The 18016-nt window shown below is 36.6% G+C and overlaps 2 protein-coding genes across 15 annotated transcripts in view; one reads left to right on the top strand and one right to left on the bottom strand.

Annotated features, from left to right (window-relative positions):
- The window catches only part of CEP290 (centrosomal protein 290), a 54212-nt gene extending 44085 nt beyond the window's left edge, over window positions 1-10127 (top strand). For 9 of the 11 annotated variants that reach the window (XM_048061030.2, XM_048061034.2, XM_048061035.2 and 6 more), the window contains 8 exons: window positions 1586-1750; window positions 2084-2206; window positions 2523-2695; window positions 6076-6217; window positions 8033-8106; window positions 8242-8345; window positions 9188-9294; window positions 9573-10127. In XM_048061030.2, the coding sequence (XP_047916987.2) occupies window positions 1586-1750; window positions 2084-2206; window positions 2523-2695; window positions 6076-6217; window positions 8033-8106; window positions 8242-8345; window positions 9188-9294; window positions 9573-9761 (1077 nt within the window). In that variant the 3' untranslated portion in view covers window positions 9762-10127. Of the gene's footprint in view, window positions 1-1585; window positions 1751-2083; window positions 2207-2522; window positions 2696-4359; window positions 4462-6075; window positions 6218-8032; window positions 8107-8241; window positions 9296-9572 lie in introns of those variants that run through there. The other 2 variants (XM_066995394.1, XR_007162301.2) reach the window with 2 other exon arrangements.
- Window positions 10128-10320: 193 nt separating this feature from the next.
- Window positions 10321-17980, bottom strand: RLIG1 (RNA 5'-phosphate and 3'-OH ligase 1). Of its 4 annotated transcripts, none has more exons than XM_048061046.2 (8): window positions 17793-17974; window positions 16735-16803; window positions 15971-16088; window positions 15331-15426; window positions 14817-14933; window positions 14275-14469; window positions 11806-11975; window positions 10321-11242 (listed from the first exon to the last, which is right to left on the bottom strand). In XM_048061046.2, the coding sequence occupies exons 1-8, from the start codon at window positions 17880-17882 to the stop codon at window positions 11054-11056; spliced, it is 1044 nt and encodes a 347-aa protein (XP_047917003.1). In that variant the 5' UTR covers window positions 17883-17974; the 3' UTR covers window positions 10321-11053. The 4 variants fall into 4 exon arrangements, with proteins under 4 accessions (XP_047917003.1, XP_047917002.1, XP_047917004.1 ...); XM_048061045.2 differs by having other exon boundaries at window positions 16735-16806; XM_066995501.1 differs by lacking the exon at window positions 10321-11242 and adding an exon at window positions 12239-12446 and having other exon boundaries at window positions 11851-11975; window positions 16735-16806; window positions 17793-17980.
- Window positions 17981-18016: the final 36 nt, after the last annotated feature.

Here is an 18016-nt window from a genome sequence, read left to right on the forward strand (position 1 = left end):
AGGCATTGTTCTTACTTGTAAAGTGTTAAAATAAATTAATGAAATTCAGTCAATAGGACTATTAGAGGGAACAGAGCTACAATATTTGAACTGTTGTGGCCTAGTTTTGTCATTTGCATTAAAGCTATCTTCAGAAATGTATTTGTACCAAAAATAGGAGTTTACAGCCCTGGTAATAAAAATTATATTCATGTATTTATGTAAATGTGTAATACAACTTTATGATTTAAAAAGGTAGGAGTTTGATTTGATGCAGCTGTTAGAAAGTGTAAGTTATTGTTAGTGAAGCTGGGTCTTTTACTATACAAGATGACACTTCAAATTTACTCAGCTGTTTTAATAGAGCAAATATTTCAAAAGTTAATGGAAAAATGATTCAGGTATGCTGAGTGTCTCTCCTGTCACTGACTTGTCAAACTATTTGTGTGGCCTGTGCTTCCTAGAGGAAGCAGACTTAAGGAAGAGTCTTTGTAGCTTTTGAGGTGTACAAGGAGAATGATTTCTGCTTCTGGGTACCTGGAAAAAATGGTGTATTTCCCATTCTTTTTCTTGTACGTTGCAGGGACTGCTTGTGTATTTGGCTCTCTATTATGAGGTGGTAATTTTTGGATAAGGCAATCCAGTTTATAAAACTGCTTCATTCAAAGGTTCTGAGGAGGCAGCAAACTTTAAATCTTCCTTCCTTTCCAGACACAAACTGGTAGAGATTTTTCTTTATTTCTGCCATGTACCAGCAAAAACCTCCAAATTTCTTAAGTGCTTTTAGAGAAGCAAGAATAGGTAATTCTCACTTTCAAAACTCACTCACTATATAGGTTTATGCAGAGTTCCTAGTACTAAATTCATCCCTGTTTTCTGCTATACTGTGGTTCTTATCTCTGTGGAAAGAAAAGGAGGTACTTCATGGCCCCAGAACTGGAAACAGTGGCATTGTTAAATCATTATTGCTGAGGAAGTCCATTGCCACAAAGAATGTAAGAAAATAAAAGCCTTCGAACACCCTTTAACAGTTTATCTACATTATAAATGAATGCAGTGGAAGAAGAAAAATAGAGAATTTTATTGTCATTATTAATTTATTATCATTATTATTTATTTACTTGTGCTTTAAGCTGTAGTTCTGTCACTCTAATCCAGTAGAAATATGGTTGCTAAAAAAAGGGCCACCTTACTCTGTCAAGCTCCCATACAGTCATTATTTTTTCTTTATCTTTAGACAGTGTTAGCATTCAAGCATGGTCAGTTGGATCAGGAAACTGCTCTACAAGAAAAACTTGAGTACTTTGATTTATTTTCATAATGTTTCACTTTATTTCATAAAATACAGCAAATTTTTAGACTTAACTGCAGCTTTTTTAGGTAACAGGAAATGAGGGAGCTGATATGTTTACCTTGGGGGTAAATATATCACTAGACTTTTCGGGGAACTAAGTATGCAAGAATCTTTATGATTCAAGACACAAACTATGACAACTTTTCAACAAATAGAAAGCAGTGGAAAAACATGCCATAAAGCATGATTTGGAGCATCTCAGAATGTTAACTTGAAGTATTTACTTCACTATGTTTTTTCCCCTCTGCACAGGCTGGTAGAAGTGGAAAGACAGTCCCAGAACTGGAAAAAACAATTGGTTTGATGAAAAAGGTTGTAGAGAGAGTCCAAAGGGAAAATGAAGATCTGAAAAAAGCTCCAGCTGTGGTTTCTAATGTGAAATTACTTGGTCTTGAACAGGAAAATGAGAAGTTAAAGGTACTGATTTATATTAAATAACTATATTTAGATAGCAGCTTATATACAAGTTAGTAGGAAACTTTAACAGTAAGCCCATTGTTGACATTGATTAGTAAAGAAGTGTTACCAAAATATCAAATATGAAACTTGTAGAACACAAAATCAAAACTTCCTTTTAGAATAATAAACTAGATGATTTATGTAATGGCACTTTTTATGTTAAGAATATATTTAAACATTATGAAATATAGTGTGCTAGATAACTGTAACTCTGATGTGGTTTAAAAATAGAAATTGGAAATTTTCTACTAAGTGATGTATATGTATTTTAATAAACTGTTTACTATTTAGTCTGAAATGGAAAAAATGAAACTTCATCTGGGGGGGCAGCTGAGTATGCATGATGAATCTAAAACCAAAGGAATGGAAAAAGTCATTACTGAAAATGAGAGGCTACGAAAAGAGCTGAAGAAGGTACGATCATTGTAATGTATCCCTTTATTTCCAGTAGTTACTGGATGTGTCTTACTTTTTAAAAAATGGTTGAAATGAAACAGATGCTTTTCTTAGTATTAGTATTGCCATGACCAAATTCTTAATTATATGTGGAGAGGAGACATTCAAGAAACAGGACAGGAGAGAATGTGGAAGTTTTAGTGCTGGTGATCTGAGATACCATGTATATAGGATGCACCGTCAGCACTTAATCTCTCTCACCATCTTTTTAGATAACCCAGTGCTTCATAGGAGGTTATCTATTTCATAAAACTTTGTTTTTATTGAACAATAGGAAGCTGACAGTGGAGAGAAGCTACGAATAGCAAAGAATAACTTGGAGATATTAAATGAGAAGTTAACCATACAGCTGGAGGAAGCCATTAAGAGGCTAAATTTGACTGAGAATACAGGCCCTCAGCTTGATGAAGCTGACAGGAAAAGCTGGAAATCAGTTGTTGTAACAAGGTAGGAATGGCGAATGAAGTTCCTTTTCATTCCTCTTTAAATATTAGCAAAAAAAATAAAGACCTTCATTTTCGTAATTTTTCTGTCCTCTTTTGAAGATACTTTTAATATAATTTTCTGGTTTTATATTAGTATGTACAATCAGTATATGGATCTCTGATATGAATCCAGCAGAGTTCTACCATCCTTAAGTACTGGTCTTCTTCTTTCTTCAGATCAGCTGTAGACTCCTGGATAGTTTTGTGTTCCGTGCTACTCAAATGTAGTCTTTGTGCTTTGTAGAGTAATGTCAGCATTTTTGCAGAATATAAAAAGCATGTATTTCAGTATGTTACCACAAAGACTGCAACCTGGGGAATGGAAAAAAAAAAAAAAAAAAAAAAGAGGAGTCCCACAAACTGCATTTTCCAGCGTGGCTGCATTTATTTATCTACATTTAACCATGTAAACATGCAAAGGTTGTTAGGAAGCCACTGGGATTTCCATGCTCCTGGGGACCTGTGCTAATGATCCCTCATATGTGTTCTGGAGGGCCTGAAGGCAAGTTGCAGTCAGCCAGGTGGTCCTGCTAATTGTAGTAGAAGGGAGAAAAATTCAGAGACTCGCATTGGATCATCTTTTACAGTATTTATAAAAAGAATTGTGGGAATCGCCAACTCCTAGATTTGTAGTTAGAATTCAGACTTTGAAATCAGAATCAAAAGTCACTTTTGCTTTGATAATAATAGCAAATGTTTACAACTCTTTACCAGTTACCTGAAAGTTACTTATCAGTTGTTCTAAAATTCAGGTACCACTTGCATCACTGAGGGTAGAACACACTAAAGAAAATAGTTTTATGACACCAGTTTTTACACTGCAACTTAGGCACACTGTATTATTTTGTCAGTACTTCTGCACTTAGTTCAGATGCTTTTTCTATGACAACCTACTTTTAAAGGCTGGACATCTTAACTCGACAGCCTGAACTACTTTAATTGCATTTTCTTATTTCATAGAAACAAACTGTTCAGTACTGTTTTGTGGTTTGTTTACAGAAAGTGTTTTGGGGAACAGTCAGCCCAAAACCATTGCCAGTCCAAAAAGCATTACTGTTTACACCTGCTTTCAGAAATGAGCTACAGCCAAGGAGGCTAGTCCGGTCTCTCACTGGCATGTTTAACGATGAACACATTGATACAAAATATGAAGTTTGATATAATATACATTCACGTGAAAACAAAGAATGAAGGAGAATTTTATCCCTCCTTGAGGCAAGGGTTTTTAATTGGGTATCATCTCTTGTACTGTCATGTCTAAAAGGACAAGAAACTGAAACACTGCTTATGCTATTAAGAGAAAGAAACACCCTCTATCCTGCATAGGAATGGAAGAGAGCAAGTTTTTGCAGAAAAATACTTCTATCCGGGGATGACCTCAGGGCAAAGTAAGCTCACATGTTGCAAAACAGAAAGAAACTTGTCTGATTGCAGACCAGGTCAGACAGCTATTGAGCCTCAGTCTCTCTGCTCCCGTCCGTGATTTTACCCGCTTCTTAGTTTTACACTGCCACAGAATCTGTTGGCAGAGTTTTGGTGCTTCTCTGAGATGTTGGCTGAGGTATTTCACTTCACTGAGACTTTAGAAAGCTGTTCCTTTTTTCCCCTTTCCTCCTAACTCCGCAGTGATGTAGAATGTCTTCATTGCAAGGTCAGATGACAGCCATATTACTGGGGAAAACTGGCTGCCAGCCACAGGAGGAAGAAAAGGATCATGCAGTAAAGATGGTAGGCCCTTAACAGCTTGCATTAGCATTATGTGAGAAACAATCTGCAGCCAATAACAGGCTCAGGCAAGGATCTCAGTGAACTAACATTTTTATTCACAATTGCAAGGGCGGGCGTCCTGCAAGCAGGAGCGTGCAGCAGAAGTGTATCATAACCTTCTATGCCCTGTTACCCAATGCTTGATTTTTCCTCTTTGGCTCAGTACTACAGGTTCACAACGCTTGTTAACGCTTGACGCTTGTTACTATACCATATGTTCATTTTTATTTGACCAAGTTTACCTTGTTAATTTCTCCTCTTCCTCCCCCTCCCTTTTTTTTCTTGTGACTGGAGGACCCCATGATTTTTTGATTTTGCTGATTCTGCAACTGTTTGTGTTGTTTTTCTTAGCCATCCTCCTTATTTTGGGACAGCGGTACCTTCCATTGTCCCTTTATCTGCTTAACATACCCACCAGTGTTATGCCTGCACAATCATTTTTGAATATGCAAGGTTAGTGGAATTTTCCACTGCAAAAACACAACTTTAATTCTTACAATTATCAACCCAATAGTTTGAATATTTTGAATACCTTTTAGTTCACCTCTTTGAAAAACATTTGTACCTAATTTTTTTTAGTTGATATAGGTAGGTGTGTGTGTACAGTGACTAATTAATTGTACTTGACTATTTCAAGTGGTGTGAGTAAAAATTTTTATTTGCTTTAACATGGTTTGAGATTAACATGATTTTAAAGTAAATGAATAACATCAACCTAGAAAAGCTAACCTAGAGAATCTTATTGGTGCATTTCATCATGCAGTCCACCTCACGCACATTTTCCAAAGTATGTACATGGTAATAAAAAGTCCTTGACAGGGCATCATCCAAAAGTTTCATCCAGGTGATCCTTGGGATTCTACTGTTTAGCAGATAGCAAGGTATTGGAGACTATCACTACCTGAAAAGCCACTTCAGAGGGGAAGCTGGATTAGGTAACCTCCAGAGGTGCTTACCAATTGACATTTCAGTGATTCTACAAAATCATTTTTGTAGCCTTGCATGTCTCAAAGAAAACTGAATCATTCTCAGACTACAGTTACTCCAGGGCAAAACATCATTTACCGTAGAATTTTTTTTCTGTTGGAGTCTTCATTTCCTGTATCTGTCTTAAACTTTTTCTCAGTACATTAATTTTCCATAAATTTTTAAATTACAGTACTATAAAAGTATGACACTGAAGTGAGACGTGACCCATGCACACCACTGCATCAGCTGAATGCAGTAAAAGACATGCATGTTTTTAGTACGAAGTAGGCTGGGATATATGTACAGTACAATAGAAAGATTCCAGGCCCTTATTGGTAAAGAAACAAAGTAAGGTCAGCAACAGTGGAACATTTGGAAGAGCCTTTTTATTCAAAAATCACAGAAAAACGTTTCTTGTTATGCTTCATTCAGCTTGCTTATTAACAGGATCAGTAATTATTTTGAGGCCTCTGCTCCAAACATATTTTAGAATGCATTTTACGGCATTTCATCTGTGTGAGAATATTTTCATCTCTATTTCTGTAAATGCATTAGCTTTTGCTCTTATCTTTCTCTTAATATTATTATTACTTTTTTTTTTACCAGGATGCATGAAACAAAGTTGAAGGAACTGGAAATGGATATTGCTAAAAAAAACCAAAGCATTACTAACCTTAAACGGCTGCTTCAGGAGGCAACAGAACGTGAACATAATGCTGATAAAAACTTAAAAGATCTGAAAGAACAGGTGAGTAAAATCTAGCCAGATGACTCTGAGAATAGATTAATATTAATTTCATTCTAATATCTGTATTGGCAGAGTATATTATTTATTCTCTAACCCACAAGGTTTGTTTTTTTTTTCCAGTCCAAATTGCCATAATTTTACATTTAGATACTTCAGGATTAATAAGGTTTACTACATATTACCTGTATATATTCATGACTTGCACTTACTGGGGAAATAATATTTCTCTGTAGTTTTATTTTAGTTGCATTGATCATTTGAAGCCTGGAAGTATAGATGGTTCATGTTGTCTTAAAATCATTCTAGCTTGGTCATCACATTGAATATGCCACAGGAACATTCCTCTTTCTTCCAGGTCATTTTGGGGGGACTGAGTCCCTAAAAGGATTTCCATATCTCTTTCCAATATGGCATCTTACACACAGTCCTTAGCAAATATATTTCACATATGGAAGAATTCTTGAATTTTCAATTAAGGTTATCTTTGAAAAGATATCTAAGATTTTGAACTTCAAGTATGCCAGAGATTTAGTCCTAGCACTATCCACCTAGATTAGCTTCTATCTTGCACTGGCCATTCTCAGAGTAAAGTATTGAATACAAGGGATTTTCAATATAAAAGTCATATATATTATTATCTAAGCAGTTGAACTTGTTCAATAAGCAGAACTTAGAATGGAGTTCTGTAAAACAATTATTTTGTAAAGCTTTGCTTGGTTTCACTTTTCAGTTTAAAGTCAGAATTAAACATAAATTTAACATAAACAGAATTTTACATATTACAATTACAATTACAATTACATACAATTACAATTAAACAGAATTTAACATAAAGCATATACCAACAGCAAAAAAAAAAAAAAAAACAACAGACAATTATTTTATTATGTGGTATGACTCTGGGGCATCACATTTCAAGGTTTGTTTTGTGTCTCAAATGTAGATGATGGCATGTGGTCATGGTTAACTCCGTTTCAAAGAAATGGAGACTGACTGTCAAAGAATTTTAGGTAGTAGAATAAAGTCTGTTGCTAACGGTAGCCTTATGGGAGTTCATAAATTGTCACTGTATTAAAAAAAAACAAAAACAGTTTCACATTTGAAAGATTTTAACTTTTTCCTCCTGCAACTTCTACTGAAAGGCACTTCCACAAGCTAACTCCCTCTTTGTTTAGAAACCTATTTCTACTTTATGACTGCAGGTCATTTCTAGTCAACATCATATACATTTGCTTTTTAATTTAAAAATCACAGGCTTTTCAATATCACACTTAAAAAGGAACTTAGACACTTAATACACTCCAATGAGCATGTTGGTAGTATTTTTATGCACCTTTACGTATATCACTTTCGTAAGCATATCTATAAATTATCCTAATGTCTCAATCCATGCGTCTAACTTTTTTTTTCTGTAAATCTGGCTTGTGAATACTTACTTCTTTCTTTACCTTTCATGAAATATACAGCACTAACCTGTACTAGCTTTAAAAGTACTGTAAATAACTAGAAGGCTTTGCAGAAAATGGTAGTAAGGTAAACACTTTTTTTCCCCCTTTGTACTCAACTAGTACTAAAAGGAAAATGTATTTATAATAGACATGTATATAATAATATGTTTATATAATAGACCATTGTTAAATTATATTTTATATAATAATCTATTTATAATATATATAAAATTCACTGTTAGTAGTATTTTCATTTATTTTATTAAGTTATGCCAAAGAGAAGTAATTCCATGATTCCCTGTGAACTGCAGTATCTGTGGATACTGTTTTCAATATTAAGACTTTTTTTTTTTTACCTTGTCTTAAGGTTGAGCTTCTCAAACACTTTTCTGAAGATGCAAGGACAAAACAAGGCCTCATCAGGGAGCTTCAGCTTTTAAGGTACTGTATTCCTCGGCCAATACACATGAAATAAGAATGATCAAGGAACAGACATTGCTATTTTTATTTATATTATTAGATATTCTGAAACATTATGATGATTTTTAAAAAATCTAAAATTATTTTATATTCCAGATCAACTAATAATCAATTAGAGAAAGAAAAGGCAGAACTAGCTCACCAGGTGGAAAACTATAAGCACCACATACCTACGCATACAAGTAAAGGTCCTGCAGCTGGTAATCTCTTTCAGTACCTATAATAAAGATCTTCATGTATTTTGGGCCTAAAACTATTTTTACTTAATGTGTGCAAGATGGTAATAAATCCACAGAATTATTTGGATTATATTAATGCTGAAGTACCATAAACTGGAGCAGATTAAGGTCTTTGATCTTTGAGTACTTACACAGCCTTTTTATAGGAATTATTAGTAAAAATTTTCTACAATGAAAGATCCAGCCTAATAAGAGGCTGGAATCTTTGCAAGATTTCCCATCCCAAGAAAGTGGGTATTTCATGCTACCATTTACTTCATAAACTTCAGAAGACTGTTTGTAGGGTTTGTCATTCATTGAAACCTAGGGCTTCAAGCTGCCAGGGAAGTGTCTATTTCCAGATACCAGCACTATGAATGATTTAAGAGTTAGCAGGCCTCAGTCCCATAGGGAAAACAAAGGAGGCCATGCAGAGCACTACACAGCAGTGCACTGCCGTAAGACTGGGGAGAAAAAAAACACTTATAATCATGAATACAGTTTAAGATCCATAAACTACATAATTTCCAAAACTCCTGCATTTAATTCAGAGAAACTGTACATATTGTATTTCTCAGAAGTGTGCCACTAGACTGGCCATGGGAGTACAACATTTAGTCACAAGAATTATATACCACCACCTAATTTGTGCAAGAACTAAAGAAAAGCCCACGACTTGAAATTTTGGTGGTTGTTGATCACAGTTGTGTTTATACACTTCTACTGTTTCAACTTTCAAGAGAAGCAAACCTACTGTAACAAAATTGTTCATGTGATTGATTATCATTACCTTAAATTTCCTATCAAGTTGACATTTTTTGCAGGACCTAACGAAATTGTAGAGAAGGACAAAAAAGACAAGGGAATGACAGATGTAGCTGACCTCCAGGCACAGTTAAAAGCCTCAGAATTAGAAAAACAGCAATTAAAGGTGAGTTGCAAAGATTATCCTTGGCAAGAGCATCCTTTGCAAAATTATGGTTGGCTAGAAAGAGCTATTTGATATCCAAACTAACACTAAAACAACACCTCAATTTCTAAGCATTACATTTATAAAGCAGATTGTGTTGTTCATTAATTTGCTGTTTCTGGGTAGATTTTTGTGTCTCTGTAGTCAAGCAAGAACTCTGAAGAAAAAGGCAAAAAAGCTGTTGACGTGTATTTCCTAAGTTCTGTATATTGATGGTACTCGTTTGTTCTTTTTAATAGGAAGAAACAAAAAAGCTGAGAAAAGAACTGGAAAACTTCAACCCTTCCTTTTTTGAAGAAATTGAGGATCTGAAATATAACTATAATGAAGAAGTAAAAAAAAATATTATTTTGGAAGAAAGATTAAAGCAGCTTTCTGAAGAGTTTGGCATTCAAGTGGATAGTCCAGCCAATGTTTCCATTGATTAGGCTAATGTTTAGTATCCTCGATATTGATATAGAAAATAAATTCTGGGGCAGTTACATAATACTGATTTATTTGTCTATTTTCTTTCTGGAATGATACAAATTATTAAAGTTACAATGGCTTGGCATACCACAGCATGCAGAATTGGATTAGACGGTGGATTGTGGCACACACCAGTCAAAATGAAAAACAGCTTTATCTCCCCCAGACACACAGCAATATTAATTCAGAACAGTAATTGTGGTTATATGTATTTTTCAGAAGTCCAAGCTTTCAACTCCACTTAGAAGTTCAGAAACTCTGCATGCATACTGTGTATGCTGAATTCCAGATCAATAGTACTATATAATTTATTCTTGCTGTCTTGTGCTGTAATACATCTTGACTATGGTTGTCTATTATTTATATTTTACTGAAATTTTACAAAATTCAAGAATGAACAACTGAAAATAAACAGTATTCTTCTATATAAATAAATGTGCAGTTGTTAAATTTTACATTTTATATACTTTATACAGATGCGTACTTTATAGTCCAAATAAACAAAGCCCACTCAAAACATCACGCATTCTCACTTTTATTTATGCCATCTTTTTTCAAATACTTAATATAGCCTAGATAAATTTAGATGCAGTCTCAAAATGCCTATTACTAAACCAAGTCACATCTTTTTCTAGTTACTAAGGATCTTCAAAATAGAATGAGTATAATTCCTATTACTTACTTTGATCTTTGTCCCAAATTATGAACTAGCTTAATTAGGTTTTCAGGCACTAGCATAATGCTGAAGCTTATCAGTTAAATAATACAGTGAATGCCTTCCCCAAGAAGAACTCGAACCTTTAAAAAATTATCACATTTCAGGCCTAATTCTAGTCCCACCAGAAATCTATCTTGTGCTGATAAGAAAAAACAATCTGAATTCTACATGTTACAGTAATTATATTTAGAAAAGGGCAATCTATGGAACTTTTACAGTTGTTGGCATTCATTAACTAAACTACGCGGATCAGCCAGTGTTGGACAACAGACTATTTGACCATAACAGTTCCAAGAATGGGTACACATATTAAGGATTTTTTCAGAAGTGATAAAAAACATGCTGAAAGCTAGATCTCTGTTCTGAATGTCACATTTCCTATTACATACAATTAGTCATTTAGGAAGAACTTCAAACTGCAGAGTATTGTGCCCACTGCCCAATCAGCAAGATTCCTTTTTGTAAGTTCTGTGATAGACAGAAACAAGAGGAATGCAGGACATACAGCAATTAACTTAGAATAAAAAAAAAACTTCAACCATCAAACTTGATATCTTTGAGTCTGTCGAATCTTTGACCATCTAGGTTTGAAAAATGGTGAAACAAACTCTTTGGTCCAAAGTCACACTCATAATCATTTCTATTAAAAGAAACGACAACAGGCTGAGAATTCAGGTATGTCTCTGCAAGTGGCCAGCATAAACCAAGATGATGGCGATGGAGCTAAAATAAGAAGAAATAGATCCATTTAGAGATTTGGATATGGTAGCCCAGCGGTGCCCATTTTGAAAGAGAGAGGGAGATCTTAATTCTAGGATCCCCTGCAGTAGATCTTTTCTTACAAACATTCATCAGTTACCTGTTATTTGAATAACATGACTAAGTAGATCACAAAAGGCAAACCAGCACCACAGCTTCAGAAATAAAAATTAACTTGCTAATTAAACAGAGAACACATTAACAATCCTTGTTCTACATGACATTACACGAAATGAATTTTTAAAATAAACTTTAAAATACTGAGGGATTCCTATACAGATAGGAAAACCATTATTTTATGTTCTCAATTACTATTATCATAACATACGTAATGAAAAAGTTTAATAAGCTGTCATTTGTAGTGATTACTTGTTCAGTGGCTTGACTAATTCTACTGTAACCTAATTTGCTAGGAGAATGTTTACTATTAAAGAATTTGGAAAAGGCAAAGAGTGAACAGTAAATCACAATACCTCAGATAGTACAAATTATTACAGCGATTTCCACATGTCTATCGATATATTTACCTTGATTAAACACCCATCACGGCAGTGCCACACAATTCCTTCAACTTTACCCTCACTGCAGCCTTCAAACCAAGACAGTATGTCATTTTGATTCAAAGTAGGTGGATTCTTTATTTCAAATGCTCCATGTGGTACAAGAAGATGTACAGGTTGCTTTCTGCTTCCCAATCCTATGGTAAAAGGAACAAAAATCATCCTGCTAGTTATGTGTTTAAATTTAACCTTTTCCCCACTTTTGCTATTACAGCTATCTTAAAAGCACCCTATAAAGGCAGATTTCTGTTAGATACTACAAAAATGTCCTGCCTTTAGAAGACCAGTTAAATATACTTAAGTATCAAATGTAGCCATCTCTTCCTCGTGTAACATTTATATAAAATAAATCAACATGATATACAGGTTATACTATCTTCTGTTCAGTCCTCATGCTCACCTTCTCAGTAACCATAAAAATCACTGATGAAATTCTTCATGCTTTGAATCACAATCCATATCACAAACAAGCATCTTTCTTTCTGAAAGTCTGGCACATTTTCTTACACATGGGGATTGATACTTAGGCCAGGCTGTTAAAACATGCATTGCCTCTTCACTGACTGAAGATTTATATTGAACAACTAAGAAAAGAGCTGTTAAAGGAACTGTAAAAAAAAAAAAAAAATCTAAATTCTAACAAAGCGCTTAGACTATGTATTACTATTTTTCCTATCCATCCTTACAAATTACTATAGCAACCAAGCTAAGAAATTAAAACGTACTTGTGCTCATACATAATTGTGTTTTTTGTTTACAGACTTTAAGGGGAGAGGTCACAGCCAAAATTTAGCTGAAATTACACTTCTTTAAAGAGATACCCATAATATTTCATAATTTTAGAAAATTACAACTGGCTAATTATAGGCACTAAAAATTATGGTTGAATAGTGTTCTGTTTTAATGGACTAAATAGTATCAAGAAAGCAAGTAAAAAAAGACAAGAAAAGGCACCATCAAACAATCTTAAAATATTTTGAAGACTAACATTTAAAAAATTTTTTCCAATCAGAGTACTTATTCCTGAGGGGGGAAAAAAAAAAAAAAAAGTTACTCATTAACTGGTCTGGAAACTGCAATAAGCATTAGATAAAATCTACAATCTACTTCTCGACTGCTGAGAAAGCAGAGTTCTTCAACAGAATAGCCATTTTTCCCTGTCAGGTGTCAGACACAGCTCAGCATCAATATAGCTCAAACCTCAATTTTAGGTTTGGTGTAAATGGTTTCCTCTACATACGTATATGCAAAGCCAAGGTATACCCAGTTTTTGTTTTGTTTTAAATCACAGTTATCTTAATGCCGAAGCTTATTAATTCATGCTTCTTTACTTGAACAAAACTGCTGCTCCTTTTTGAAAGGCGATAGCAAAGCATTCTGATGGTAAATCCTGAAGAACATGAAGGCAGAAAGAGCTTCAATAGACAAGCAGACTCAGGACAACTCAGCTTTCTGAGGTGATTAGTTTTTGGTGCCAACCTGCGAGTATTCATTGAGCTAGCCCTTTCTGTCCTTTCTAGAAGATCACAGAATCACAGAATGGGCGGAGTTAGAAGGGACCTCTGAAGATCATCTAGTCCAAACCCCCTGCCAAGCAGGATCACCTAGAGCACATTGCACAGGATAGCATCCAGGCAGGTTTTGAAAATTTCCAGAGAAGGAGACTCCACAACCTCTCTGGGTAGCCTGTTCCTGTGCTCTGTGACCCTCACAGTAAAGAAGTGCTCCCTCATATTCAGATGGAATTTCCTGTGGTTCACTTTGTGCACATTACCTCTTGTGCTGTCACTGGGCACAGCTGAAAAGAGACTAGCTCCATCCTCTCGACACCCTCCCCTCAGGTATTTATACACATTGATGAGGTCTCCCCTCAGTCTTCTCTTTTCCAGGCTAAACAGGCCCAGTTCTTTCAGCTTGTCCTCATACAGCAGATGCTCCAGCCCTCTAATCATCTTCGTAGCCCTCCTCTGAACTCGCTCCACTAGTTCTATGCCCTTCTTGTACTGGGGAGCCCAGAACTGGACACAATACTCCAGGTGAGGCCTCACCAGGGCTGAGTAGAGGGGGAGGATCACCTCCCTTGACCTGCTGTCAACACTCTTCTGAATGCAGCCCAGGATACTGTTGGCCTTCTTGGCCCCAAGGGCACATTGCTGGCTCATGGTCAGCCTGCTGTCCACCAGGACTCCCAGGTCCCTCTCTGCAGAGCTGCTCTCCAGCAGGTCAGCCCCCAGCCTGTACTGGGCTTGGGGTTATTCCTCCCTAGGTGCAGAACCCTGCACTTGCCATCGTTGAACTAACATGTTACGTTTCTAGTTTAGAACAAATTTTATTATTATCATTACAGGAAAAAACATTCTACAAAGAAAATTACTATTTTCCACCTAAAATATCACTCAATAAAAAAGTATTTAAGAATTGAACATACAAACTTACCATATGGATTTGCATTAATATTCGTCCCAATAAGCTCCAATGTTTGTTCTAGAAGTTCTGACAGTGGCACCGGACTGATTTCCAGAAGCCCAGGGTCAGCATGGTGTTTCAATACCAGTGCTATTTCAGCCTCATAATTTACAACAGATGAGTGCCAGCAATACTGCTTACTATTTTTCTCCACAGGCACCCAACCTATGAGAAAACGCTGCGTTTTACCAAAGTATCTAAATTCATCAAATACATATTAGAACTGTAGATGCATTGAAAAAAACCACACCTACCTTAGCTACAAACAGAGTTACTAGAAAAGCTGTCACATCTCAAAGAAATGTCAGAGGAACACGAACTTGTCAATTTTGCTGTACAGAGCTTCAGCTGAAGACAAACTAATTATTTTCATTACATCAGAACAAAGCCTTTCTGGATAATGAATGAACAACATTCCAATTGTTTTCCGAATGTTAGCTACTATTTATAACTCTGGAACTAATTCTAATTCACATCAAAAATGACTTTTTCCCACATTTTGCCATATTTACCTGGCATATGTCCATTTTCATCGGGCAAAGGATTGCCATTAGAGAACTCTACTTCCTTTGCTGGAATCCAGGTATCAGGAACAGGCTTGAAATCTTCTTCAAAGTTCCAAATAAATTCTAGACATATAAATGTGGCATTTAGTTTTGCACAAACTGTTAGCCAATTCTACATTTTGATCTTCTATCAACACAAGTATAAAACCTTGTTTTAAAGACAGTAGTCTGCATTACTTTGTACAAACACCAACACTTGTCATACTCTTACAGTCTAGAGTTAGGAGGGTTTAAAGCCTTTAAGTAGTTTAAAATTTCAAACTAACTACAATTAACAAATAGCTAATAACCAAGAAATAGCCAACATTATATTTAAACTAGAGCAAGAGAAATAAAGTTGAGTGACGTGACATGAAAAAAAAAAAAAAAAGTAGGATCACTGACATTTCCTGTGTTAGACTAGAGGTGTTCTTCCAGTGCATAACTTACATTACCAAAGCAGGAAAAAAATGTCACTAACCTTTGCAATCTTCCAATGAATATAAGAATTGCTTAAACCTTTTTTCAGCTTGCTTGTTGGGTCTTCTGTCCAGCCTTGCCCATAGATATGGTCGCCCTAGAGATGCCGGAGGTATAAAACCAGCAGTTTACTTCAGTAACCATACCCTGCAGAGTACTAAAATCAACTGCATAAAAGGTAAAATATGAATTCTCACTTGTCACTACAGAAATTTCACATCCAAAAGAATATTTAAATTAATAAATTAACTATTGTATATAAATCTAAAAATCTACTTGTAGAACCTTGCCTAGTTTAATAGAAAGTTTTCTTACAATTTCAGGTAAAGGTAAGAATCCTAGTGATGCAATGAAGCACAATCTTCTCATTTCCCCCCAACCTCCATACTCCTTTTAATCCTTCTCAAGGAAATTAAACATCCTCTATATAAATTCTAGTGTGCAAGAAGATTTACTAATAAGAAGTTTTAAAATTGGAATAGTTCCTGGACTGGCACATTAACTTAAACTATACTTCATGTACATTGGAGAGTAAAATCTCTAACAACTTTATAGACATCTACCGTATTTATTACTTTGTGGTCAAGTAAAACAAACTGCTAGTCAACATGAAAAATATACATATGGATCTTCCTTATTACCTTTATAAGTAGTTACATAACAGCAGGTTCCATCCACCTTTTCAGTAGGAATTGCATTGTATATATCTGCCTCTAACGCCTTTTCATTTAGAGTTTCAGTTGCCAAAACTTTAAATGGCTGAAAAGAAGACAGGTACTTTAAATTCTAATCACTGCTACGTTACGGCCTTGTTTTCATACGGATTCTTGCTTCACATGGCTGGCCTCAACAAATCCAGTATTATACATTTTATTGCTGATTTCTAATACTATCAAAGTACACCAGTGTTTCTTCAAGGCAAGTTTGGAGAATACCATAAGGCAAAAGAACAAAGGCGACCTATTTCCAGTCTCTGTCCCTCTTTTCCATTTTTGATTTAGAGACTGTTCTGCCTTCCACTTTAAACGGTGCATATAATTCAGATGGGTTTCAGTCCAACATTACAAAATTTTGAAATATACCTTCCTGTATTACTATGGCAATAAAAGCTCATCATGACTACCTGGCCCTACCTTTTGGTTTGGAACTGAACAGCAATGGCACCATGATCAATACAACGCAGAGACCACTGGAATGCAAGGTAGCAAAGTATTCTGTTGTAAAATACTCAATGTAAGCATTAACTAAACATTTTCATCTCAAAAAGAATACAGAAATAAGTGATCCAGGGACCTGAAACAAATATCCAAGCACAACTAGTCCAAGTTTCCAAGGTTTTCCTTAGTAGAACTTCTGTAACGGTTTCTGTGAAAACATGTTAATGTTTATGTTTGGATTAAAATACCTTCCTGTATAACCATCCATCCCTCCTCTCTCCCTCGTCAGTTCTGAATTGTAAACTGGTCATCATCTCCTGCTATCAAAATACAAAGAAGTCCTTGACTTGAAAAACACAATACGTAGAATTCATAAAATGAGAAGCTCCTACATACTTCCTTTACATTGCATGACTTTATATAAGTATGTATTCAGTGACTGTATCTGTAACCATAACAAAGTATTTATGAAGACGTTTTTAGGATAGTGAGAAAATATCAGTTGGTTTTCCTATCACCACCGCTGCCTTTCTTTCCTAGTGGTCAAAGCCCATGTAATATATTTGCCTGCACTTGGAACAAGAAAACAGAGCATACCAGTTTGAGATCGAATCCCATCTGTTTTTTGTATATGCAGGAACACCCGTTTAGGGAAGGAGCCTGACATGACCACTATCAATACGGTGCTGGTACTGACAGTTTAACAACAGCTATTGATGGACTGGCGTTATTTTATTTCTTCCACCCAAAAACCAACCATCACTAAGAGGATGTCACGCAGACAGATTCCTGTTCACTGTGCAGTCGACAGGCAGCGGGAGGTGCTCTTACTGAAACTGGAAACCTGACGCTGGAGCTCTACAGGTGAAAGGCACCTGTATCTGTCCACAGCTGCCTTTTACATCTCAGGGGAGAAACTGGTCTCCAGTGCTTTCACCTTGGTAAATACTACGCAACTTAAGAGCCTCATACCCCTTCGATCACAGAAAACAGGGATAATAATAATTAAAAATCCGTGTTTTTCCCCAGGAGGCAGGGGCTGCAGGCCGGCTTTACACACACACCCGAGCGCTCCCGCTGGAGCGGCCTGGTTCCTTGCCATGTTGCCTACACTTGCAAAAAGCAGAGAGTCAGGGCGGACCCCGGACACCCCCGTCAGGAGGAGCGGAGCTGAGGGGCCCCCATGCGGGCCGGGCAACCCTCGGGGCGGTCCCGCAGGGCGAGAGGCCTCCTGCCAGCGGGGCCGGGCGGCTCCCCTTCGGTGTGCTGGTGCTGCTGCGCGCCCCCCCCGCGCCGCCCCGGGCACCTGCCGCTGCCGCTTGGCCGAGGGCTCCTCCTTCACCTCGGTGACGAACAGGCACGGCACCTTGCGCTGCACCGCGCCCCGCCGCCGCATCGCCCCGCCGCGCCGACGGCCACTGCCAGACCGACCGCCGGCCGCGAACTGCGCCCGCGCAGCCCTCCCGCTCCCCCCCCTCCGTCCGCGCGCTGCACCACGGGAAATGTAGTCCGGGGGTGCCGTCGCCTCTC

The sequence above is a fragment of the Anser cygnoides genome, chromosome 1 (assembly GCF_040182565.1).
Source record: "Anser cygnoides isolate HZ-2024a breed goose chromosome 1, Taihu_goose_T2T_genome, whole genome shotgun sequence".
Lineage (NCBI taxonomy): Eukaryota > Metazoa > Chordata > Aves > Anseriformes > Anatidae > Anser > Anser cygnoides.

Excerpts from the sequence above, each read along its gene's own strand:
- RLIG1 (XM_048061045.2), bottom strand. The coding sequence starts at position 17,882 with ATGCGGCGGCGGGGCGCGGTGCAGCGCAAGGTGCCGTGCCTGTTCGTC. Across the intron at positions 16,807-17,792 it reads CGGCCAAGCGGCAGCGGCAG|CAGGAGATGATGACCAGTTT; the intron begins GTGCCCGGGGCG and ends GTATTTTGATAG. Across the intron at positions 16,089-16,734 it reads ATGGATGGTTATACAGGAAG|CCATTTAAAGTTTTGGCAAC; the intron begins GTATTTTAATCC and ends TCTTCTTTTCAG.